At 42.1% G+C, this 25,556-nt stretch overlaps 1 protein-coding gene across 8 annotated transcripts in view; it reads left to right on the top strand.

Annotated features, from left to right (window-relative positions):
* LOC124871071 (interleukin-1 receptor type 1-like) overlaps nt 1-24,043 on the top strand; it is a 52,712-nt gene extending 28,669 nt beyond the window's left edge. For 6 of the 8 annotated variants that reach the window (XM_047370054.1, XM_047370052.1, XM_047370053.1 and 3 more), the window contains 11 exons: nt 6,313-6,408; nt 7,190-7,442; nt 11,730-11,922; nt 13,906-14,077; nt 15,692-15,757; nt 18,310-18,445; nt 18,557-18,708; nt 20,149-20,292; nt 21,235-21,402; nt 22,776-23,056; nt 23,264-24,043. In XM_047370054.1, the coding sequence (XP_047226010.1) occupies nt 6,315-6,408; nt 7,190-7,442; nt 11,730-11,922; nt 13,906-14,077; nt 15,692-15,757; nt 18,310-18,445; nt 18,557-18,708; nt 20,149-20,292; nt 21,235-21,402; nt 22,776-23,056; nt 23,264-23,560 (1,956 nt within the window). In that variant the 5' untranslated portion in view covers nt 6,313-6,314 and the 3' untranslated portion in view covers nt 23,561-24,043. Of the gene's footprint in view, nt 1-5,994; nt 6,129-6,312; nt 6,409-7,189; nt 7,443-11,729; nt 11,923-13,905; nt 14,078-15,691; nt 15,758-18,309; nt 18,446-18,556; nt 18,709-20,148; nt 20,293-21,234; nt 21,403-22,775; nt 23,057-23,263 lie in introns of those variants that run through there. The other 2 variants (XM_047370058.1, XM_047370051.1) reach the window with 2 other exon arrangements.
* Nucleotides 24,044-25,556: the final 1,513 nt, after the last annotated feature.

Raw genomic sequence — 25,556 nt, 5'->3', positions numbered from 1 at the left:
ATGGTTTCTTTTACATTCTTCTTTATTTCTAGAATGTTTCTTCTGTATTCTGTATGCACATAATCCAACTTGGTCTCAGAACAAAGAAAAAAAAAAAAAACTAGGTCAAAACCTTTTGACTGAGATCAGCACGTTTTCCCCGTATATGCGTGGATTTTCCACTGGTGTTTAGTTTCCTCCCACAAACAAAAAAATGCACATCAGGTTAATTTGTGGGTGTGAATTGGCATAAAATGTCAGTGTGAGCATGCATGGTTGTTTGTATATTAGCCTTGTACCTTTCCAGGGGGAAATCCACCACTCAACATTTACTGATGAGATAGACCCTAGCTCCCACCTTTCAAGTCCACGTTGCTAGTGTGTGCCACAGTTTGCCCTTTGTAACAACAACTGTTATTGTTCATGATCTCTTTTAGATTCGAGATATCATTTCAGAAGGAGTAAAATTTTAATTAAATTAAAAACATGAGTCTGAAACCACAGAAAGTACAGCATTCACATTACCTGTAGCACTGCTTAACCACCAGTCCACCTACAGCTGCACACGTGTTTCCATCTGTGTCTTTTTATCTGTGGACTCTCCTAAAATGTGATCACTGTGAGCATTGTGGTTAAATTCATTTCCCCAGTGTACTCTCCCCACAGAAGCTCTACACAGTTTTATGCTTCAATGTTTTGTTTTGCGCTGCATGGTGGCACAGTTGGTAGCACACTTGCCTTGCAGCAACAAGGTATTGGGTTTTACTCCTGGCTGAGAGTGGAGTTTGCATGTTTTCCCTGTGCATGCGTGGCTTCTCTCCGGGTACTCCGGCTTCCTCCCACAGTCCAAAGACATGTCTGTTAGGTTAATTGGTCTCTCTAAATTGCCCTTAGGGGTGTGAATGAGTGTGTGCGTGGTTGTTTGTGTGTTCCCCTGTGATGGACTGGTGAGCTGTCCAGGATGTACCCCGCCTCCTGCCCATAGACTGCTAGAGATAGGCACCAGCTTCCCCTTGACCCCCTATGGAAGAAGCAGTATAGAAAATGACCAACTGTTTTGTTTTGTGTTTGGTTTTTTTGTAAACACTCCAGCTTGATTGTTTCTCATCACCCTGACCACATTTTGCATTTTCCTTCTATCTGCTGGTACCTTTCTGTGTCATGCAAAACTATGATTAAAATAACATATTTCATATCTTTTGAGGTATTTTTTATTAGGGGGCTTCAGGAATCTTTGTATTACACACATCTCCTTCAGAATTATCATGATATTCAAGATCAGTCGATCTCTATAATATTGTCATAAAATTACAATGAAGAATTTAAACAGTCGAAGGTGGAGACCTCAGCGGCCCGATCCCCGGATGCTTAGGCTGGCTTTACGGACGTGGAATGTCACCTCGCTGGGGGGGAAGGAGCCTGAGCTTGTGCGGGAGGTTGAGAGATATCGACTAGAAATAGTCGGACTCGCCTCCACGCACAGCGTGGGCTCTGGAACCCATCTCCTTGAGAGGGGTTGGACTCTCTTCTACTCTGGAGTGGCCCACGGGGAGAGGCGGCGGGCTGGTGTGGGTTTGCTTGTTGCCCCCCAGCTCAGCCGTCTCGTGTTGGGGTTTACCCCAGTGGATGAGAGGGTTGTATCCCTGCGCCTTCGGGTTGGGGAGAGGTCTCTGACTATCATTTCAGCCTACGGGCCGAGTGGTAGTGCAGAGTACCCTGCCTTCTTGGCGTCCCTGTCGGGGGTGCTGGATAGTGCCCCTCCCGGGGACTCCATTATTCTGCTGGGGGACTTCAACGCCCACGTGGGGAACGACAGTGACACCTGGAGAGGCGTGATTGGGTGGAATGGCCTCCCCGATCTGAATCCGAGTGGTGTTTTGTTATTGGACTTCTGTGCTAGTCATGGATTGTCCATAACGAACACCATGTTCAAACATAAGGGTGTCTGTCCATCGGTGCACTTGGCACCAGGACACCCTAGGCAGGAGGTCGATGATCGACTTTGTTGTCGTATCATCAGACCTTCGGCCGCATGTTTTGGACACTCAGGTGAAGAGAGGGGCTGAGCTGTCCACTGATCATCACCTGGTGGTGAGTTGGATCCGCTGGAGGAGGAGAAAGCCAGACAGACTTGGCAGGCCCAAGCGCATAGTGAGGGTCTGCTGGGAACGCCTGGCGGAGCCCTCGGCCAGGGATGTATTCAACTCCCACCTCCGGGAGAGCTTCGACCAGATCCCGGGGGATGTTGGAGACATAGAGTCCGAGTGGACCATGTTCTCTGCATCTATTGTCGATGCTGCTGCCCATAGCTGCGGCCGTAAGGTCTGCGGTGCCTGTCGTGGCGGCAATCCCAGAACCCGGTGGTGGACACCGGCAGTAAGGGATGCTGTTAAGCTGAAGAAGGAGTCCTATCGGCTGTGGTTGGCTTGTGGGACTCCTGAGGCGGCTGACGGGTACCGTGAGGCCAAGCGTGCTGCGGCCCGGGCTGTGGCAGAGGCAAAAACTCGGGCCTGGGAAGAGTTCGGTGAGGCCATGGAGAAGGACTACCGGTTGGCCTCGAAGCGATTCTGGCAAACCGTCCGGCGCCTCAGGAGGGGGAAGCAGTGCTTTGCCAACACTGTTTATAGTGGGGGCGGGAGACTGCTGACCTCGACTGAGGACATTATCGGGCGGTGAAAGGCGTACTTCGAGGATCTCCTCAATCCTGCCATCACGCATTCCGTGGTGGAAACAGAGGCTGGGGACTCGGGGTTGGACTCTTTCATCACCCAGGCTGAAGTCACCAAGGTGGTTAAAAAGCTCCGCGGTGGCAAGGCTTCGGGGGTGGATGAGATCCGCTCTGAGTACCTCAAGTGTCTGGATGTTGTAGGGCTGTCATGGTTGACACGCCTCTTCAACATTGCGTGGCGGTCGGGGACAGTGCCTCTGGACTGGCAGACTGGGGTGGTGGTCCCCCTTTATAAGAAGGGGGACCGGAGGGTGTGTTCCAACTACAGGGGGATCACACTCCTCAGCCTCCCTGGTAAGGCCTACGCCAGGGTATTGGAGAGGAGAGTCCGACCGATAGTCGAACCTCGGCTTCAGGAGGAACAGTGTGGTTTTCGTCCCGGCCGTGGAACACTGGACCAGCTCTATACCCTCTACAGGGTGCTCGAGGGTTCATGGGAGTTTGCCCTACCGGTTCACATGTGTTTTGTGGACCTGGAGAAGGCATTCGACTGTGTCCCTCGTGAGGCCCTGTGGGGGGTGCTCCAGGAGTATGGAATCGGGTGCCCTTTATTAGGGGCCATCCGGTCCCTGTACGAGCGGAGCAGGAGTTTGGTCCGCATTGCCGGCACTAAGTCGGACCTGTTCCCAGTGCATGTTGGACTCCGGCAGGGCTGCCCTTTGTCGCCGGTCCTGTTCATAACTTTTATGGACAGGATTTCTAGACGCAGCCAAGGGCCGGAGGGGGTCTGGTTTGGGGACCAGTGGATTTCGTCTCTTCTTTTTGCGGATGACGTGGTCCTGCTGGCCCCCTCTAGCCAAGACCTACAGCATGCGCTGTGGCGGTTCGCAGCCGAGTGTGAAGCGGCTGGGATGAGGATCAGCTCCTCCAAGTCCGAGGCCATGGTACTCGACCGGAAAAGGGTGGCTTGTCCTCTTCAGGTTGGAGGGGAGTTCCTGCCTCAAGTGGAGGAGTTTAAGTATCTCGGGGTCTTGTTCACGAGTGAGGGAAGAATGGAGCGGGAGATCGACAGAAGGATCGGTGCGGCTGCCACAGTAATGGGGGCGCTGTGCCGGTCCATTGTGGTGAAGAGAGAGCTGAGCCGAAAAGCAAAGCTCTCAATTTACTGGTCGGTCTACGTTCCTACCCTCACCTATGGCCATGAACTTTGGGTCATGACCGAAAGAACAAGATCACGGATACAAGCGTATCCGTAGGGTGGCCGGGCACTCCCTTAGAGATAGGGTGAGGAGCTCGGCCATCCGCGAGGAGCTCGGAGTAGAGCCGCTGCTCCTCCACATCGAGAGGAGCCAGTTGAGGTGGCTCGGGCATCTATACCGGATGCCTCCTGGACGCCTTCCTCGGGAGGTGTTCCAGGCACGTCCAACCGGGAGGAGGCCCAGGGGACGGCCCAGGACACGCTGGAGGGACTATGTCTCTCGGCTGGCCTGGGAACGCCTTGGGCTCCCCCTGGAGGAGCTGGAGGAGGTGTCTGGAGAGAGGGACGTCTGGGCGTCTCTGCTGAGTCTGCTGCCCCCGCGACCCGGTCCTGGATAAGCGGAAGACGACGGACGGACGAATTTAAACAGTCACGAAAGGCATGTTATTATACAGGACTGCAAATGTTCCTGAAACACTTTGTCAAGTTGTGCTGCACTGTTATCAACATTAAAGTCACTGTGAATGCATGTTGGGAAAGATGTGGTTAGATAAAATAATGATCCATCGGAGAACCTCTGGTGTAAATAACAAATTATGTATTTGTCTATTTATATTATTAAATTATGTTCCTCTTGTCCAGAAGATTAGTAATGAAGTTGTATCTTTCTTCAGAAGTTTGAGATCAAACTGGACTGGGAGGGGAGTAACACCTGTCACATCTCTAGGTGACCAAAAAAGTCAATGTAATTCCATGTACCAGCAGCTGTACTGGCTGATCAATGGCGAAAATCCATTGATCAGCCAGTACAGCTGATTAATGGCGATAATCCATTACTAATTTGAGTTTTAGCCCTGAGGTGCGCTACAGATTAAAGGACGCAGAGCATATGCAGCGAATTCAAGTCTTTGTTGTATGTACAGCAGGATTTTAGCTGTCATCCCATGCGCACGTCCAGCCTGATGGGTGTAAACAATCTATGCTATTATGCAGTGGATTAACATTATAAGTAAAAAAAACAAACAAACAAAACAAAAACAAAAAAACAGGTATTGTTTAATTTAGGTATGCAGGAAGTAACGCTTAGCTAACAGGTCTATTGTGCAGCCTGTGTCTGCAACGACATTGCATTTTGTGCATCCTTATTCTGTCACTTCAGTCAGCTGGCTGCCTGTTCTGCAGTGGGCCACACAGCTTCTCATCCGTAACAAACTGTCTTCCACATTTAATTAATTATCAAACGTTTTCCTGATATCAATCAAATACTGTAAAAAACGTCATTGTTGCGCATTCAGCAAAACATAAACGTACTTTTCAGAAGGATGAAAGGCAGCTCTGGACTAGCACACAGCATCTATGGACTGACATATTTGTGATGTTTAGTTCATGATTGTCTATAATAGAAGAAGTTAAAGGAAGGTAATCCTGTCAAAACAGTGCAAATTAGTACGTAGGACTTGTGTAACAGCCAGAGGAAATGTTCCTATAAAATTGTGTTTTTTGCATTAAAGGAGAAAATGTATCACTTTACATTTTTTAACCGTGATTCAAAAAGAAAACACACTATGTACCTGCCTTTTTAACTACGAACATGCTTTCACCCTCTTGCCAAGTCGAATTACCAAAGCAAAACTGGCAAATATTTACCAACAGGAAATGAATGGATTAATGTGTTTAGGAAACTGCTTACATGAACTTATTCTAATATTTACACTGTTGGATTTGATTAAGCAAATAGAAGCAGAAGGTGCTTGAAAAAAATCATTATAACCTTAAGGACAAACCCACCAAAAATGACACTTATTGACCTTTATTTTTAGTCGTGACTCACTGACATTTAAAGTTTTGCATCAGAGGTTAGAAAGCTCTCAAGTTACAACAAATAACTATATTGCCAAAAGTAATTGTCTGTCTACTTTTATATGTACATGAGCTTTGATGACATTCTATTCTTGATCTATAAGGTCCAGCCATGGAAGTTATTGGAACGCCAGAATTAATCGATTTGGTGGTGTGACCCAGTACTTTTGGCAATATAGTGTGCAAGACTAAACTCATGAGCAACATCAAATATATTTAAAAAAATGCAGGTATTGTGAATGTTTTGTATAAAAAACTGGTGAAATAGGTTCACATTGGCTCATTTCAGGTATGCAGTCTGAGACATTGAGGAAAGCCCTTTCTTGATGAAAGCTGTTTCTCTGTAAGCAGCATTTTGTCAGTGGTTTCTGCTGCTACTCATCCAGTACCGGAACACTGGTCATCTGTGGTTAAGGAATAGAGGTGAGGGGAGGGCGGGAGAATAGAGAAGGAAGGAATAGAGAGAGGAAGAGAAACACGTGTTATGAAAGGATTTACAATGTATATTTCTTTCTAATATTAACTGAAAGTTATTAGCTATCATATTTAGATAGCTGCTTCAATCCATTTGATAAATTCCGTTACATATGTTTCAATTTATTTTCAGCAATGGGCCTGAGATCATCACTGGAAAGCCTTCTGTTGTTCCTCTGGATTTCAGGGATCTGTGCAAGACTGGCAAAGGCTGAGTTTCTACACAAAGGTTTGTCTTGTTTTCTAACCTGATATGTATGAGCTACAAAAAAAGACATACACACAAATAGGGTTCTGGCGTTATACAATTTTAAATTACAAGTATTACATTCCATATTTATGCTTATTCAACAGCATCCACTACTCCTATGCAAGCATTTCACTGCCTCCTTGTGGACAAAAATGCAACATTACACATCGGTCTCTCGAAAGCCAATAAAAAAATGTATCAGTTAGTGTTTGTTTAAAAAAAAAAAAACTCTCTTACATTTTATTGAAACTTGGTATGTCAAAAAACTATTTGCACCCTTCTCAATAATTTATAGACAAATCTTAATCGGCATTACATAAATCAAATCAAATCAGCTTTTTGCCCCTTTTCTCCTGGTATTTTGTTGATTTATCTTTGGGGGTTCATCTTTGAGGTTGGAAGATCTACTTACCATCACCCTAATCTTTTGCCTTCTCCAAAGATTCTGTATCAGATTCAAGTTGGGACACAAAGGGTCAATGTGCTATCTTGCACACTAAGAATGGCAAATGTGTTTAAAACAAGTAGGTCTTAAAAATTAAGATTTGAGCAACTGGGACACGGCCATTCAGAGCTATTCATTCGGATTTAATCCAAAACTATTCAGAACTGACATCACACATTTCAGCTAACTGCATGAGCTTCCTGCTGAACAGATGAGGCTTGATATGCAACGCAATATAGGTACTAGGATTGACTGAAAGCTGAGCATTGAACAACTGAAGATATCATCGTTCTCTTTAATGCATATGTGTTACAGAGAACTGCACCAACTACGAGCTCCAGTTTGAAAGAGTGTTCTCTGTCCCCGGAGAGGTGGCAATGCTGAATAGCACCCTGCTGTCTCCAGATGTCTTTAACTTCACTACTGTCCCATTCAACATCACCTGGTACAGCACAAAGACTGGACAAGAGATAACAAATGAGACCGGTCAAGTTCTGCTGCTTAGAGAGACGCTTTGGTTCCTAAACACAACTATGGATGATGATGGGGAATATGTAACTATACTGCGGTAAGATACTATTAGAAGGGACAGTGATTTCAAAAATACACAGCGAAACTGACTGCAGAACTTTGGTAAAGGCTTGTATTGAGGCCACTCCGTATTAGAAAACCGATACTCAATGCAAGATAGTTTAATAGAAACATAGATGTCAACATAATAACTAAAATACTAGATCTGGTCACAAGTTATAGTAAAACAGGTAACAGTGATATGTTTATAGAGAGAAGAGCTACCTATGTGCCAAACAGGATTTTTTGTTGATGTACCAATGAGTCCCGTGCTTCTACTGTAAAGTTTAAAAAAACATTGCTGTGTGTGCTTGAAAGGTCAGTAGCTTTAATTTACTGTACAAAAACACACTGCACTTTATCAGTATTACAGGGTGTTGTTACTGTGATTGTGCCTTTCTTAACTCACCAATGACCTTCTGGGCTGTAATTTTCCCCAAAAAGCTGGTCTGAACAGGTTTCAACTGAGAAACGTGAAAAACAGGGTGAACACGGAGACTAGGAGGCAGACGAAGGCGAACAAATCCAGGACCCATGAGAGAATCAATTACATAGGGTCCAATGAACCTGGGAGAGAGCTTTCTGGACAGGGACTTGAGTGGAATGTCCCGTGCGGCGAGCCAAACCTTCTGACCAGGGAGGTAACTAGGAGCAGGCAGTCTTCGACGGTCTGCATAGCGCTTGTTTCGGGCAGCTGTCTGGTGAAGCGCCTGGCTGGCGGCGTTCCAAACCCGTTTACATCTCCGTATGTGGTGTTGTACAGTAGGAACCGTGATGTCCTTCTCCTCCGACGGGAACAACGGAGGTTGGTATCCCAAAGAAACCTCAAAAGGTGAATAACCGGTGGCTGAGGAGACATGAGAGTTGTGGGTGTATTCGATCCACCCCAAGTGGTCACTCCATTCAGTGGGGCAGGTGGACGTCTCGCACAGCAGGGCCAGCTCCAACTCCTGGTTAAGGCGCTTCACCTGGCCGTTAGTTTGGGGATGATGACTGGAAGTTAGCGCCACCTTCGCCCCTAGGGCTTCACAGAAATGTCTCCAGACACGGGAAGTAAACTGAGGGCCCCTGTCGGACAACAGGCAACAGGGGATGCCATGTAGGCAAAAAACATGTTTGACCATCAATTTAGCAGTTTGGAGGGCCGATGGCAGCTTTCTGAGTGGAACCAGGTGGCAGGCCTTGGAGAATCAGTCAATAATGGTCATAATAACAGTCATTCCGTGAGAAAATGATAGACCCGTGACGAAGTCCAAGGCCACATGGGACCAGGGTCGACCAGGGATGCTGAGAGGTTGAAGTAAGCCTGCAGAGGGTCGATTAGAAGACTTACTTCTAGCACATGTGGCGCAGGCCGTCACGTACTCCTTGACGTCTTTGGGAAGGGACGGCCACCAATAGCGTCTGGTGATTGCGGCAATAGTCCTACTGACACCAGGGTGAGCGAAGAACTTGGACGAATGAAACCAGCCAATCACTCTGGATCGCACTGATGCTGGAACATAGGTCCTGCCAGGAGGTCCAGTTCCTGGCCCAGGATCATCAGGGAGAGCTCGCCGCACAAGGTCCTCTATCTCCCAGGTTAAAGAGCCCGCGGTACAGCTAGGCGGCAGGATAGACTCGGTATGTTTCTCTGTATCTTCAGGTTCAAATTGGCGGGATAGAGCGTCTGGTTTGATGTTCTTGGAACCTGGTCTAAAAGAAATAGACAGATTAAATCGAGAAAAGAAAAGAGACCAACGTGATTGACGTGCATTGAGACGCTTAGCTGACTGAATGTATGACAGATTTTTATGGTCTGTCCAGACCAACACAGGATGTTCAGCGCCCTCCAGCCAATGCCTCCACTCCTCTAGGGCCAACTTAATGGCCAGCAACTCTCTGTCTCCAACCTGGTAGTTTCGTTCAGCAGGGGTCAATCGACGGGAGAAAAAGGCGCATGGATGAAGCCTTCCATCCTGATCAGAAAGCTGGGAGAGCACTGCTCCCACCCCAGTATCCGAGGCGTCTACTTCCAGGGTAAACTGTTTTGTAGAATCTGGATGGATCAGAACAGGTGCTTGGGAGAACAGTCTTTTCAGCCGGGTGAAGGCGGTCTCAGCCTCCGAACCCCAGCTGAAGGTCATCTTTGTGGAAGTTAGCGCATTCAATGGGGCCGCCACCTGGCTGTAATTCCTAATAAATCTTCGGTAGAAGTTGGCGAACCCCAAGAACTGCTGCAACTTCTTCCTCGAGTCAGGTACTGGCCAGTCCATTACTGCTCGGACCTTTCCTGGGTCGGCACGAACCTGTCCCTCCTCCAGAACAAAACCCAGGAAACTGATGGTTGACTGATGGAAGTCGCACTTTTCCATCTTAACAAACAGTCTGTTTTCAAGGAGACGCTGTAGAACTTGTCTCACATGGTGGCGGTGTTCCTCTAGACTCCAGAAAAAAATTAAATGTTGTCCAGGTACACAAATACAAAAATATTCAAAAAATCTCTCAACACGTTGTTGACAAGAGCTTGAAAAACTGCTGGGGAGTCTGACATAAGCATAGTCAAATTTATTGACTATGCTTTTAGCTGTAGTGATTGCAGCTGTAATGCAATATCTGCTTAGAATGTCTGCAACACAAATAATCTTTAGGGACAAAAAAACATTTTTTGTTCACTTATTTTTTGTCATTAGGTCTCAAACTATGTGCTTTTTTGCTTAGTTTTTTATTAACATTGAATAAAAAAAAACTTTAAAGGTTTGATGTGGTTTCTTTTTCTGAAAGCTAAAAATAAAAATAAAATAGCTGATCTTTGATTTGACTATAAAAACAAAAACATTTTCCATAGTAGTTATTCATAGATAATTATACCAACTGGGTGAGGTAATCCTGTCTTGGTGTGGGATTGGGGGTCCTACACTTGGTGTGGGATTGGGGGACCATTGGGGGTCCCGGGGGTCGATGATGTCTGCTATTTTGCGCTCACGGGAGGAGGCTGGGGTGGAGTTGCACGGGGCCCTTGCCTTGCCGTTGCAACGCACTTTGTGGTGGGGGTTTCGATGTGATAGGGTTAGTGCAGTGCTTGCACTGTATGGATGTGTCTTCATTGGCTTTTCAGGTGTGGAGCTCTCCTGAGCGGGTGTGCCCCTTGGGGAAAGGGATTCATGGTATTTGGGTTTTGAGGCATGTCTTTGATACCTGTGTCCTGGTTGGGGGAATGGCCATGCGGGGAAATTTATGTTGGAGTTCATCGAGGGTGGGAGGTTCATGGGGTTGAGATCAAATCCATTGGGGAGTTGGAACTGTTTCATCCTGGGATCCTGGGGGTTGGGGTCTGGGCCGGGGTCATTTGGGTTCAGATGGTGCCTGCACACATCTGGACTGGTTTCTGAGGCGGTCTGCCTGTCTTTACCCAGGAATGATGACAGCATCTTGATGATAAAATATGCACAAAACGGCACCACACCATAAAATTAAGCCACCACGTAATTTTTTAAACATGATTGCGTGTTATTTCCATCACCATGTGTTGAGACCTACAACGGGGTTGCACGTCAAAAACGCTGCATCCCATTATTTACGGGGTAGATCGCTCAAAAAAAATCCCCCACAGTGGTCATGCAACTAGCATCTAATTACCTATGTAAGACACATAACCCAATGCAATAAAACCAAATAGGAAATTTTACCTGTAACCCACGGAACCCCTGAAGCCACAGCGTTACAGTAGCAATGGCCCTCTAACTACTTAACCAGAATTTTGTTTCCTGCAAAAGAAGAGAAAACAGCAAAGGGAGAGACAACTAGTGGACCAGAGGTGTCGTCACACCTGGTTTAGTACTCCACAGACTGTTTTGGTTATTCTATTTCCCAATACAAATGGGGTCAAGAATTTATAAGATGTTTCTCTTTTTGGGGAATTTTTACTCTGACTGCAGCTAAGAGGAAGGGGGTGTGCTACAAGGTGACATTGTGGTTTGTCACTTTCACAGAATTGATCAAAAGACAAGCTAAACATGCCACCTCTCCCTCACCATCTTTCTAACCACAGCTAACTGTGTGACCTAGCTTTCACAAAACTTCTGTTTTCTCACACACTGGTAGTGCCTACAGTATAACAGGCCACCAACAGTTTCTTTATAATAAACAAAAGCTGCCATTTGAAGAGAAATGATAACAAAAATCAGGAAACATATATATAAAAGTTACCTTAGTTAATGCAAAATACATTTGAGATAGACACTTTGTTTTTATGCTAAAGACTTAGGCTGCACTTGATATCTTACTGCATCATTAATCCTTGCAGAACTCCTTCTCAGTGCTACATGCAGTCCACTAAGCTGCTGGTAGATCTGCCAGTTGCTGGAGAGTGCGGAAGACCACAGAAAGCCTGTCAAGAACTGACAGAAGGAGTAGCGGACACCCTGAACTGCCCTCTGAGGGAATATATTGATACACTGGACAGCTATGGGATCCGCTCATCCCTCAAGTGGTACAAAGTGAGTAGCATCAAATTCTTTATAAGCCAAATAAATATGAACATGTAGTCCCTCTCACACGAAGGCAGGCATAGTTTTCTAGCATTTTTCATCATTGTAATAAAATGAAATACATACATATATACACTGAGTCAGAGAATTTCCACAGGACTTGATAAAATAAAATGCTTATTCCTTCTTCCTGCATAGAGGTTCTTTTCAATTCAATTCAATTCAGTTTTATTTATATAGCACCAATTCGCAACATATGTCATCTCAAAGCACTTTACAAAGTCAGTTCAATCGAATCATACACATTTCAAGTCGGGTACATACATTCCAATTAATCCTAAATTGGAAATTTTGCTATCTAAGGAAACCCAGCAGATTGCATCGAGTCAGTGACTTGTAGCAGTCACTCCTCCTGGATGAGCATGGAGAGTCAGTGGACAGTCACCGGCGTTGACTTTGTAGCAATCCCTCATACTGAACATGCATGTAGCAACAGTGGAGAGGAAAAACTCCCTTTTAACAGGAAGAAACCTCCAGCAGAACCAGGCTCACAATGAGCGTCCATCTGCCATGACCAACTGGGGGTTTGAGAGAACAGAGCTGAGACACAAAAAGAACACAGAAGCACTGATCCAGGAGTACTTTCTATATGAAAAAAAGGTTATAGCTCCTTTAGTGGCTTCATCTAGGAGAGGAAGACAGCTAGGCAGATGGATTCTCAGCCAGTTTTCAAGTCTAGAGTATGAAAGAGTGCATACAGTTAGTTACAGTAAAGCTCAGCCAGTAGCTATGTCTAGGAGAGACAGGGCTAAACACTGAAAGACAGGGCCAAGTGTATCATCGGTAGAAGGTGAGCATTAAGTTGTTGTGAATATTAAGCAGCAACTTGGCCGATGTCCCCTCCTGGAAGATGGCACAGCTTAACACAGAGCAAGGCCAGATGTAGCTTCTAGAAAGAGAAAAAACAGAGTGAGAACATAGAGTTAAAAGCTAAAATAACAGCAAATAATGCAAAATTGGAGAGTAGTGTGAGAATGTAGCGAAGAGGGTGAAAGTGGTCATTATGTCCTCCAGCAGTCTAAGCCTATAGCAGCATAACTACAGAGATAGCTCAGGATAACCTAAGCCACTTTAACTGTAAGCTTTATCAAAAAGGAACGTTTTAAGCCTAGCCTTAAAAGTAGACAGGGTGTTTGCCTCATGGACTAAAAGTGGGAGCTGGTTCCACAGGAGAGGAGCCTGATAACTAAAGGATCTGCCTCCCATTCTACTTCTAGAGACTCTAGGAACCACCAATAAACCTGCAGTCTGAGAACGAATTGCTCTGTTAGGAACATATGGAACAATCAGATCTCTGATGTATGATGGAGCTAGATCATTAAGGGCTTTATATGTGAGGAGGAGAATTTTAAATTCTATTCTGGATTTAACAGGGAGCCAATGAAGGCAAGCTAAAGTAGGAGAAATAAGATCTCCCTTTTTAATTTTAATGTTGCTGCAACATTTTCCCCTCCCCTTTCTCTGTTCACCAGTCAGTTACCAAAAGGGTTAGTCCAGTTTCAGTTCAATTTTTCAAGTGAGGTTCTACAGAGGTTATAAGTAGTAAATGTAACCTGCTGTCAGGATTGGACTGGGTCAAAAGCTAAAGGATTTCATTATAATCATGTTTATATTTTATATTAATGTTCAGTGAAATATAGTAATTTTAATACAGTGTATGTTAAAATCTGGTTTCATGCTGCATGATAGTTTTTTGCAACAGTTTAGTATAGTACTGGTTAGGGCCTCTTAGCAGAACCAGAAGAGTTCAAATAAATCGGCTCTATTTCTTTAGGAATAAAGTATAAAAATGAGTGGTTAAAATGGCATAAAAACATACTTTATCCTCCGTTAGAAAATAAAGATGATCACGCCCTCTTTGAGATGTCAAATAATTAAATCTTATTGGTGAATATAAAAAGTTAAACTTTTGTCTTTTTTCATCCAACCCAGGGCTGTGACCCCATATTGGTTGAATCGGCCAGGCACATCTTCCGGGACAGGAATAAACTGACGTTTTTCAAGGTGGAAAGTGAAAACAGTGGTACATATACTTGTACTCTGATGTTTACCCTCGATGGCATAGCAAGATCTGTGTCGGAGACTATTGATGCAACGGTCAAAGGTGAGATCACATGGAAATCTTCCTAAATTTATACATAACAGCAAAAATTATTTTTACAACCTATTCTTTTAAACATCCAGTGTTTTAATGTATAAAAAGGAAAAATGTAGTGATAAAAACTCATGCAGAGTTTTTTTTTTTTTTAAACTATCTTATATAGGACATTAGTTAGAGTGTGCCAGTGGCGCAAGCGTAAAATGTACAACCCATAGTCGGCCTGCGTCGAGGACTATGGCATGCATTGAGGACATTAGTTATTTGGAACAGTTATAACCAGTGAAGAAAACATTACACATACATGCTACCCTTTTCTTGTAAGGAAAACATGACAACTGGAGGCTGTATTGTTCTTAAGGCAACTTCTGATTCAGACATCAATGAATCAATACAATCTATAAAAAGGAGATACATTGCAGCAGTTACTGTGCTAAATTGCTATCACATTGATCATTATAATAGCAGGTAGTATGCTAAGGCTATCAACTCAATGCCACAGCCAATAGCTCTCAAGATTGGAAAACCTCCTTTATTGGCCTGCTACCATTTAGCTCAACTACAGTAATGCTGAAGTCTCTGTTATTATTGAATGAACTGGAAGTTTTGTTTGTAACTAATTGGCCTGAGAAAACTAGCTGTGTGTAATTGCTGTCAGAGGAGACAACAATTACAATCATACTACCTTTTCTGGCTTAGATGAAAAATGCTGTGTTGTAGAAAATTAGCACTGCACATCATCCGTGTTCATCCCCAAAGTGAAACACTTTAGTGGCAACCATGGCAGTCATGATGTGGATATGCTTTCTTTAGCAGAGACAGGGAGTTTGGCTAGGGTTGATAGGAAAATGGATGGAGATAGCCACAGGTTAATCCTGGAAGAAAACCTGTAGAGGTTGTAAAACACTTAAGACTGGGTTGGAGGTTCACTTTCCAGTTGGACAATTATTCTAGCGGAATAGTGTATTGTTTTATTTGCATTTTGTTCAGATCTTTGTTGTAAATAAGAGCTGGTTCTCAATCAACTCACCTGAATAAATAAAGGTTAAATAAAAAATTAAGGTGTTGCACTTTTAGCTTCAGTTAGACTTCTGCTAGACTAAACCAGGTCAGCAACCTGCAGCTCCAGAGCCACAAGTGGCTTTTTGGCTCATTTAATATATTAAACAATAAAATATTGCCCTAGTTTATGTCGTTTCATTATTTTGATCTGTGCTCCCATGAAAAAAACACAACACCCACCCTGGTCTCCCATATAAATGTGGTCTAGACCCACCACTGGGCGGTGGTGCAAGGATAAAGTGTGTGACCCATGTAAGGAGGCCTTAGTCCATGACGCAGGCTGTCGTAGGCTACATGCCCCCCAACAAATTCAGATATAAAAGGTCTGGTAAAGTTATTGACATAATGTTATTTGGATTCGTTATATAATTGTCAGTGTTTTATTAGAAACACTTGTGACAATACTTGTGTATGCTGTGAATTATAGTTTGTACTAAAACAGCATGCAATCACAAAAAAGGACAGTGGCACATTTCTTTATTTGCTTTGACCAAACAAAAAAAATGAACAACAAAGAAAATCATACATTTTTTGTAACTAATGTTTTTCTTGTCTTAGCAGATGGATACTCCTTGGTACCACAAGTTCATGAACCAGAAAATGAAATTATCAAGGGGGAAAAAGGTGAGACTCTTTTTTACCATTTGTTTCAGAAATATATGTTTATTTGTTTAAAATATTTATACTGACAGTATAACAGATACAGTATTATTTGCTGAACAACCTGTTCTTCCTTGTCTTCTTTCTGTGGGAAACGGATTTCAGCTACACATTTTAGACATTAAGGAATTAGATTTAGAATTTTTCCTCTTTTTTTATTGATATTTCAACTTTAAATATGATTATTTAGGTCACAACACACACATTTTCAAACCTGTCCAAACAGCCCTTCTTATAAACATTGACTACATAACACTCGGAAATAAGTGGTAATTTTATTTATAGCTTTTTTATAGTTTACTGTTCCATACTGCTCTTTTTCAAGCATGTCTGCTATTGAAGAAAATAAAACAAAATAATATATATTTCTTTCAATGCAACCCTACTTGAAAATACCTGCCTTAATGGCAGCACTGTCTTCTATGAAGCACATATTGTTTTCAAACTGATGAGGAAAAAGACTGAAACTTTTAGTTATAACTGTTGCTTGACGATGCAGTGCTCAGAAGAGGTTCTCTACATCAGTAATCAGTTTAAATCAGATTTTCTATTCTCTAAAAATGTGCTTAAAGGCAACATTCTAAACAGGCACATTTAAGGGATGTGAGAGGTACCCATGTGTCATATCAGACCATTCAAAACTGTTTACATAAGTGAGTTCTGCATGCTAGTCAAGCTGCAAGGGTGCCCGGCCCCACCTCCAGGCACAGACATCGTTCTCTTGCATGGGCCATGGAGCAATTACACTGGACAAGGAACCAGTGGGCCTCGGGGCTGTTCTTTGATGAAGGTCGATTCACAATGAGCAGAAATGGTGGCTGCCAGCAATGTTGGAGATGTCAAGGGAAGGGCTATGCATCAGCTAATATTGTCACTAGTCAAGCCTTTGTCACGGTGTGGTTTTGGGGTGGACCAAAGCGCAGACAAGAGCTAGGCAGCAGCATTCTCAGCAGTCTTCAGCTTTATTCAAAAAGGGTTCAAAGCGTAACAAAAAACACTGCAGGTACTGACCAGAGTAGCGATCCACAACTTACAGAGACACTGCAGGAACATGCGGAACTCAAGGCATGGACAAGGGTAGTGAACGAAGGAACCAGCAAAGAACACATGAACCAGACTAACTAATATACAAAGGGTAGGTAATCAAAGGAACAGGGAACAGGTGTGACAAGAGGCAGAAGGAACAGGTGAACCTAGTAAAACTAAAGCATGAGGAAAGGGACTAAAAGACAAGACAGTGAGCAGACCTAAATAAAACTATAGACCAAGATAAATTAAAGCATAAGAATCAAGAATAGACATGAACTGAAGGAAACTGAGAAACTGGAGGGAACACAACAACCTAAGAACTTAGAAAAATAGAAACCATCAGGAAACCCTGACTACAAAAGTAAACAAACCTAAACCAACACTGATAGAACAAACTAAGAATGAAGCAAAGGAAACGAGGACAAGAATGAAAGTAAGCAATAACTAAAGCTAACCTATAAGGGAGGGACTGCAGAATAAAGATAAACTAGACGAAACAAAGCTAAGAGGGACAATGAATGTAAAGGGGACTAAAACTGAGTAATTAATAACTAAAAGAGGAAAACTAATGACGAGAGGAGTAACAGAAAAGAAACTAATAAATAGGAGAGTGCAAAGGAACCAATACAAAACATGAACATAAAACGAGAGCAAAGCTAAGAAACCAGAGGACTATAATAATAATAATGAAACCATTCTAAGTACATAAATAGGAAAGAAACGCCAAGGGAACTAAGGGCAAGAGAAGAACACACTGGGAGGCAAAAGGAAACCAGAACTGTCAGAAAACAGAAAGCCATAAACATGAATTCAAACCTCAAAACAAGAAACATCTAGCAAAACAAAACCACAAACAAAGTCCAAAATGTCACATCCTGACAGCCTTTGTTGGTGGTGGTGTTACAGTGTGGGCAGGTGGGTCTAGTCAATACAGAACAGCCCTACACTTTGCGAAGGGTACAGTGACAAACCCATACTACCTAAATAACACCATTAATCAAGTCCCCTGCATGAACAACACAAGCCTGATTTCATCTTCATGAAAGACAATGCACCAGCTCATCAAGGTTGCATCATTAGGGAACGGCTGCTGGAGACTGGGGTACCTCGAATTGAGTTACCTGCACTTTCTCCAAATCTGAATACCATCTATAGGATCAGCTGAGTCGCCCTCTAGAAGCTCGTAACTCTGGACCCTAGAACCCTTAATGACCTGAGGACCGCCCTTCAAGAATAATAAGATACCATGCCTCAGCAGACAATAAGTCGACTTGTGAACAGCATGAGATGTCATTATCATGCTGCAATTGATGCTCAAGGACACATGACAAGTTTTTGAGACAATTAAATTTTTGTTGTGGTACAGCCACTATTGTTGTTGGCTTTTGTTTCAATAAATTGTTTGAGATGAGGAAATCATCATTGCATGCTTTTACTCAAATTCTACTTAAATATTGATCATTTGTTCTTTCTTTCTTTTTCTTTAGGATCAAATTTTACAAAGAGGTGTCGAGTGTTTGTACCAGGTGCTGGAATTCCATTTGTTGACGTTTATTGGCTGGTCAGAAACGGGTTAATTACCAAAACCCAGCCATCTGAACACATTTACACATCAGAGCAGCGGTTAGTACCTTAAAACTCCTCTTTTACTGGTTTAAACCACCGAAAGTCAAACAGTGGACAATTATGTAACCTCTTAAGGCCTCAACTCTTACTGATTTGACTTTTTAACAGTTTGTGGACCCAAGATGACCCGAAAGGTGTGTGGTTAGAACGGCTGCTTTTCTTCTCTGAACTGAGGGGGGAGGATTTCTACCTCAACTATACCTGTCGAGCCTACAGTTCCCGAGGCTTTCCAGAGGGATACTTTACTTTGTTACCGACAGGTAAAGCTAGTGTACATGAACTGTAATGCTATAACTTTGAGATTCAGTGTTTAAACAGCTTTCACGGTTGTCTAATCTATGCTTTTGTGTCTCAAAAATAGAAAATTAAAGATTATGTAATTCCCCATGTGTGTTTTGTTAAGAATATTTGCTCAGTTTATATGATTCATATTTGACTATGCCAGATATTTTAGATTTTGAACTAGAGATGATCAAATGCAGCCCAGATACCAAAAAATTGTGAAAAAGCCCTTTAGTTTAGGCTGAAAAGGAATCTCAAATCAGATAACTACGTCAACACCACTACTTGTCCATGGTATATAGCAATGTTATCTTACAGTGCAAATAGAAAGGTTGTCCATGGCACAATTAAGAGATACCTTTTTTAGACACTCATGCTGTCCCCTAATACAGTGGCACCCTAGGTAAAAAGCCATGTTGCCTTTACCAAACACTACCGCTAACAACAATTAGAAATTCTGCTTTAAGAGAATCAGATCTAATAAATGTACAACGACTTTTCATTTTATGGCCTTGAAAGACAATCCAGCAACCTCAGTGTTATGACATAATTTGTTTCTTCTAAGTTACAGAGAGCAACTGGCCAGTATTCAGCTGACCATTTAGAAATGATTCCACTGTTGGGTACCAATTTGCATCTTTTTATACACAGTGATATCAAGTTAGATCAAGAAAAGTCCACATCTACAATAATCCTGTTTAGACTGAACATAGACACATGTATAGATAAAGGTCTGAACAACAACAACAAGGTAGAAAACAAATACTGAGTTGGAGTTATGCTTCATGTTCTCTAAAACTGTAATCAAACTTTGGTTTTCCTATGTGCTGTGGTTGAATAGCTCCGCTGTCAATGCTAACGGAAAAAACATTGTAATGTTTGCTTACGCATTACAAATGTTCGTTCTGTTTGCTTTTAAATCCCTGATGGACTTCCCCAACTTTAGCTCTGACTTCCTGTTCTGGTCCCTCAAATTAAATATGCGATGCTTAAAACAGTTTAAATCCACATGAGTGGATTTCCTCAATTAAGTAAATATGTTCTACTTGTCCTAATAGAGAATTATTCAGCTAGATTCTTAGCCATGAAGGCATTGATAAAGTAAAATCAGGACAGTTTGTTGTAAGTAAGTTTCAGTTTCAGGGCATTCAAAAATAAAACTATAAACATTTTTCAAAAACAAAAGTTAATATAGTTTTAAATTCAATTTGATGTAGATGTTCTTAATTAACATATTGTTTGTATGTTTTAATTCATTTTAGTAAACAATACAAAATATAATTCATTAGATCATGTTTTCAGAACATATTTATTAGCAAAGTCTGTTTATCTAAGTAGTGAAAACCTTAGTTACACCGAAATGCGCTTATGATGTAAAAAGATTTTAATCTAATGTGTGTTATTCCTTATCTTTACAGATCCAAACATCATACTTCCCTTTGGATTAGTTGTGGGTGCCGTGACTGCTCTCTTTATCATCAGCGTCACTGTCTACTATATCTTCAGGATAGACATTGTGTTGTGTTTCAGGAGGGTGTTTCCAGTTCTCTATGCAAATAAAGGTAACACTTTACAGCAAGTGTGTAACTAAAAAATGTGCAGTGTATTTTACAACTCTCAAAAACAGATCATACAGTGGAATAAAATTGAAACACCCGATCAACAGCCCTCAACCCCCTCAAATAAAAAGATCCAATAGCTACAGCATATACCCACACATTAATCCAAAGATATAAAATCTCAAGTTGTATTTGAGATTCACCGCATGTTTATACAACGAAGAAAACAGAGGAAACAACCTAACCACAGGACTGCTTGCACTTGTTCACATAAAATGTCACCGCCTCTCATTCCATAGGGCCACAGGCGGTTATTTAACCAGCAGAATGTCAGTACTTGCAAGGGTTGGGTCCAACATGCATAACTGCTGGATGCAAAAATGACTCATTGCAGACATCCATAATGTCTGCAATGAGTCAATTGCAATGGTCTTTGCTTGAACTGGATTTATTTAGTTTTCTTAACTTCAGAAGGTTAGTTGTCTAGCCGGTTGTGAGTTTAACTCCAGCTCCTTTCATAAAGAAAACATTAAAGTATCCATAGGACAAACGCTTGTAGTACAAAAATGCTTTGAGTGGCCAGTGTGATAAGAAAACGCCACATAGGATTAGTTCATATCTTTATTTATATTTATTGTTGATTTACATAGAATAAGAATAGCTCTTCTGCCTGACATTTAACCCAATATTATTATTTTATTATTAGTACTGTTATTATTTTGAGAAACATCCAGCCACATTCATATGCAATGTAGGACATTATGTACAGTTGTAAGTAATTTAAATTGCGGGGAATAAAATCTCTTTAGAAAGCCTGTAGAATTAAAAATTTGGGATTTTGCCCAATGTCTAATTTAAAAAAGTGCCCCCTGTACAATTTTGTTGTCTGTTTTAGAAAAGAAATCTTGTTACAATATGCATCTAATAAGAACTTTTCACTCTTAGATCTAGATGGCAAGTTGTATGATGCCTATGTGGCATACCCTAATCCTGGTGCCTTTGGATTTAATGAGGAAGTGGAGGAGTTTGTCCTGCAAACACTGCCTAAAGTGTTGGAACAGGCCTGTGGCTACAAACTCTTCATAGCAGGCCGTGACTGCCTGCCGGGGCAGGGTAAGTCACCCATGCGGCTATGGTAGCTTTGTTCGTTAATTTAACATTGGTGTGTAATCTCAGTATGAATGCACCTATTTTCTGTGAAGATTTGTTAGACAACATTAGGGAACAAAACAACACAGAGACCAAGGAACAGAGCAGATAGGTCAGGGATAATGTTGGAGCAAAGTTTAAAGCAGGGTTACGATTCAAAACAACATCCAAGCTTTGATCATCTTATGGAGCACCATCACCTGAGAATGCAAAGAGTTCAGCAAAACTGTAAACTGACCAACATACCAGACACAATGTATTGGCAAAGAGCTCCATGGTAACCCTGGGGGGTTGCAGAGATTCACAGCTCAGGAGGGAGAATCTTTTGACCACCTTTTTATACTCCACAATCAGGCCTTTATGGAAAAGTGACAAGAACAAAAGGCCATTGTTGAAAGAAAGCCATAAGAAGTGCTTTGCAGATTGGCACAGGCCATAAATTGACATCGTGTGTTGGTTTTTGGGGATGGGTTTTTATTTAGACAAGTTTGAAGTTGTGATCATAGTTTGATTTCTGTCGTTCACACAGTTCCAAACACGTTTTACTCTTTTGTTTTGAGTTTCTTAGTTGTTTCCTGTGTTCGGTTCTTTATGTGTTGCTCTAGATTCATACATTAGTGTTTATTCATTACATTAGATGATTTACTGTAATGTAACATCCCTCTGTGGTCATTCCTGTGTTAGTGATTTTACCTTAGCTCCTCTGTTCATGTCCTCACCCAGCTGATCTGCATACAGTTGAATGCACTTACAGGATTTCAATCTCACTCATTACTCCTCCTTAATTCCTATGCCCTCTGTTTCCTCCAATTCACTGCTTGATTCCACTGTTGTGCTTGCCCTGGTTCCCTGTGTTTAAGTTTGTTGTTTTTTGTATCTTGATCATTCAATCATCGCTTCCACATGCACCTGCCTCTTTACTGTTTGCATTTTGGTCCTCAACACACATGGCAAACATGAGGAAGAAGGTGTTCAGATGAGCCCAAAAATAAACTTCTCGGTTGATATGAAAAAAAATTTTATGGTGAAAATAATAACACTCCACATCACCCTAAGCACAACATCTCCAACATGAAGCATGGCGGTGGAGGAATCATGCTGTGGGGATGTTTTTCTTCTACAATGACAGGTAGGCTGGTCAGAGTATATGGAAGATGGGTGGAACTAAATAAAAGGCACTATTAAAAAATGTTAGAGGCTGCGCAGGTTCACTATACAGCATCAACTCCAAAAATACAGCTAGGGCTACAATGGAATGCTTTATATAAAGCATCCTATTCTGCACACACTCCCTTCTCTATTTCTTATCTTTCTCTATCCTTTCTGTCTTCCCGCAGCCATTGTGGACTCTGTGGATGAGAACCTTCAGGCCAGTCGCCGTGTTCTCCTGCTCTACAATGCCTCCACGTTCATTAGTAAAAGACACACAAGTAGCACCAGCAGTAACAACAACAATATTACAAAGATCAATGATGGAGATGACAAAATCGAAAGCAAGACCAGTGAGAGCCCTGGCAGCGTGGGATTTGATGGTGGCGATAGAGTCGTTTCGGATACAAGGCAGCAGCTGGAATGTATGGTAGCCATGAACAGGGCACTGCTTGAGGGGTCCATAAAGGTAAGACAGAGTTGTCAATGCATAATTGACAAGGATTATAGAAATTAGTATAGTATAGCCGAATAAAAGTTAAAAAGAGACCTAAATGAGATTAGTTGTTTTTTTTTGGGTTTTTTTGCGTGATTCAGTGGCTATACAAATTTTATTCATGTTGAAATTATACAGCACGCACAACATAGAGATTCTAATCAAGCTCTGTTCTCACAGGTGGTTCTGGTGGAACTAGAGGAGATCACCCCAGCTCAGCAGGCCCTTTTGCCAGAGTCAGTGCGCCACCTGAGAAAGAGGCAGGGTGCTGTGTGCTGGTGGAAGGCTTTAGGGGTGAGGCAAAGACGGAGGACAAGTTCGGGGTGGAGAAAAGATAAGAAAAACGTTGGAAAGGACTCACAAGTGTCACCATCTCTCCTTCCATCTTCCATGTTTTGGAAAGAGATTAGGTATCACATGCCAGTCAGAGGCAAGATGGCGGTTTATCCAGAGAAAACTGCGTTATTGAACTTATGACAGTTAAATGTGAATGTTTGTGTGAAATGCTGAAGCAACTAAAAAGCTAAAGACCAGGTACAATTGAAAAGCATGACTGTCCTCCAACATGTTGCTTCAAGCTCTTACTTTGCAAGTTGAGAAGAACTGATCAGTTAAGGGTTCATAATTGTGCAGCATGTACTGAAATCCAAGAAGCCCATAAGGAATAATCAGAAGCTGCTTTCTTCAGTAAAACCAGCTCATCTTTGGAGCATCACCATGAATGGACTATCCAAAGTTTGCAGAAAATAAGTGTCAGAATTGTTCTCCAAATGTTTATGTAAATTTAGGAAAATGTAAATAGTACTGTAAAAATGCTAAAAATATTTGTACATATTTGGTCGTGTCTCTAAGGCTGTGTAAAGAATTATGAAAGCTGTGACTTTGTTGTGACAGGTGGTTATGATTATTGAAAATGTTCATAAACATGTTTAAATATGTAAATAAAAGCCATTAGCAGAACATATTGTTGTGATAATGATGAAATCATCGGTTAAGGATTCTCCATCAAACGTTTTATATTTATAACGTTTATACACTGTCTTAAAGCTTCAAATAGAAGAGAGGCTTGTCAAAAATAAATGCCCCAGACTTTCTTTTGTTTTTTCAACTTGTGTGTGGATAAATTGATCAAAGCGAGCTTGATTCTGCCATATAATAGTAACACCACGGCTTGTTCACTGCCAGACATATAAAGTCAGCAGTCATTGATACACTATGTTGCCAAAAGTATTTCCTCAACTGCCATCGCCATCGAGTGACATCGTATTCCTAATCAATCGGGTATATCATGAGGTCAGTCCACCCTTTGCAGCTATAACTCCTTTAGTTCTAGTGGGAAGGCTTTCCACAAGTTTTAGGAGTGTGTATATTTTGACCATTCTTTGAGAAGTGCATTTGTGAAGCAAGGCACTAAAGGTGTACAAGAAAGCCTGGTTTGCAGTCTAGGATCTAAATCCTCCTAATGGTGTTTTGTGAACTTAAGGTTAGGACTCTTTCCAGGCCACTCATGTTCTTCCACACCAATCTCGCTCATCCATGTCTCCATGAACTTTGCTTTGTGCTGTGGTGTGCAGTCCATTTAAAAAAGGAAGAGTGCATCCCCAAACTTTTGCTTTAAACTTGGAAGTATGGAATTCTCCAGAGAACCTGTGTCCATAGCTGTAGTCCAGTTTTGCAGTATTTTACACAACTGCGTCTGGCGCTTTGCATTGCACCTGGTAATGTAAGGCTTTGATGCCTCTCAGCCATAGAAAATGATTAAAAGTAGCTATCCATGGCCACATGCAGTTTGGATATCTGTAGTTGATGACTCAGCAGAACGCTGGTGAGCTCTTCACACTTTGCGCCTGAGCATTTGCTGACCCCGCTCTGTGATTTTATGTGGCATACCATTTTGTGGCTGAGATGCTTTAGTTCCCAATCACTTTCACTTTGTTATAACAGCACTAACAGTTGACTGAAATATTTTGTTGCAGAGGAGGAAATTTCAGTACCCTACTCATTGCACTGAATCCTATTGTGGTACCATGTTGAAACTCACTGAGGTCCTGAGAACTACCCATTCTTTCACAGAGAAATTGTAGAAGCAGCGTGACTAGGTGTTAGATTTAAATACCTGTGGTCATGGAACAGGTTGAAACACTTGAATTTAATGATTAGGAAGGGTGAGCAAATATTTTTGGCAAATCAGTAAATTTAGTATAAATAGATTTCTTGACATGTTAAGATAGAGAAGATGTGACTGCCACCAGAAAAAAAGATGGATGCAGCAGACCTTAAAAAGGTCCGTGGTAACTCTGGACGGTGATATTATATTATATTAATTATATTATATTATATTATCCACCATAATTTTGCAGAGGATTAAAACAGGTCATCTGAAACAATGTAGTTAAAAATTCCAACTTTAAGGTCATTATACAGTGCCTTGCGAAAGTACTCGGCCCCCTTGAAATTTTCAACCTTTTGCCAC

The sequence above is a fragment of the Girardinichthys multiradiatus genome, chromosome 7 (assembly GCF_021462225.1).
Source record: "Girardinichthys multiradiatus isolate DD_20200921_A chromosome 7, DD_fGirMul_XY1, whole genome shotgun sequence".
Lineage (NCBI taxonomy): Eukaryota > Metazoa > Chordata > Actinopteri > Cyprinodontiformes > Goodeidae > Girardinichthys > Girardinichthys multiradiatus.
This window is presented reverse-complemented; position numbering and strand designations above follow the sequence as displayed.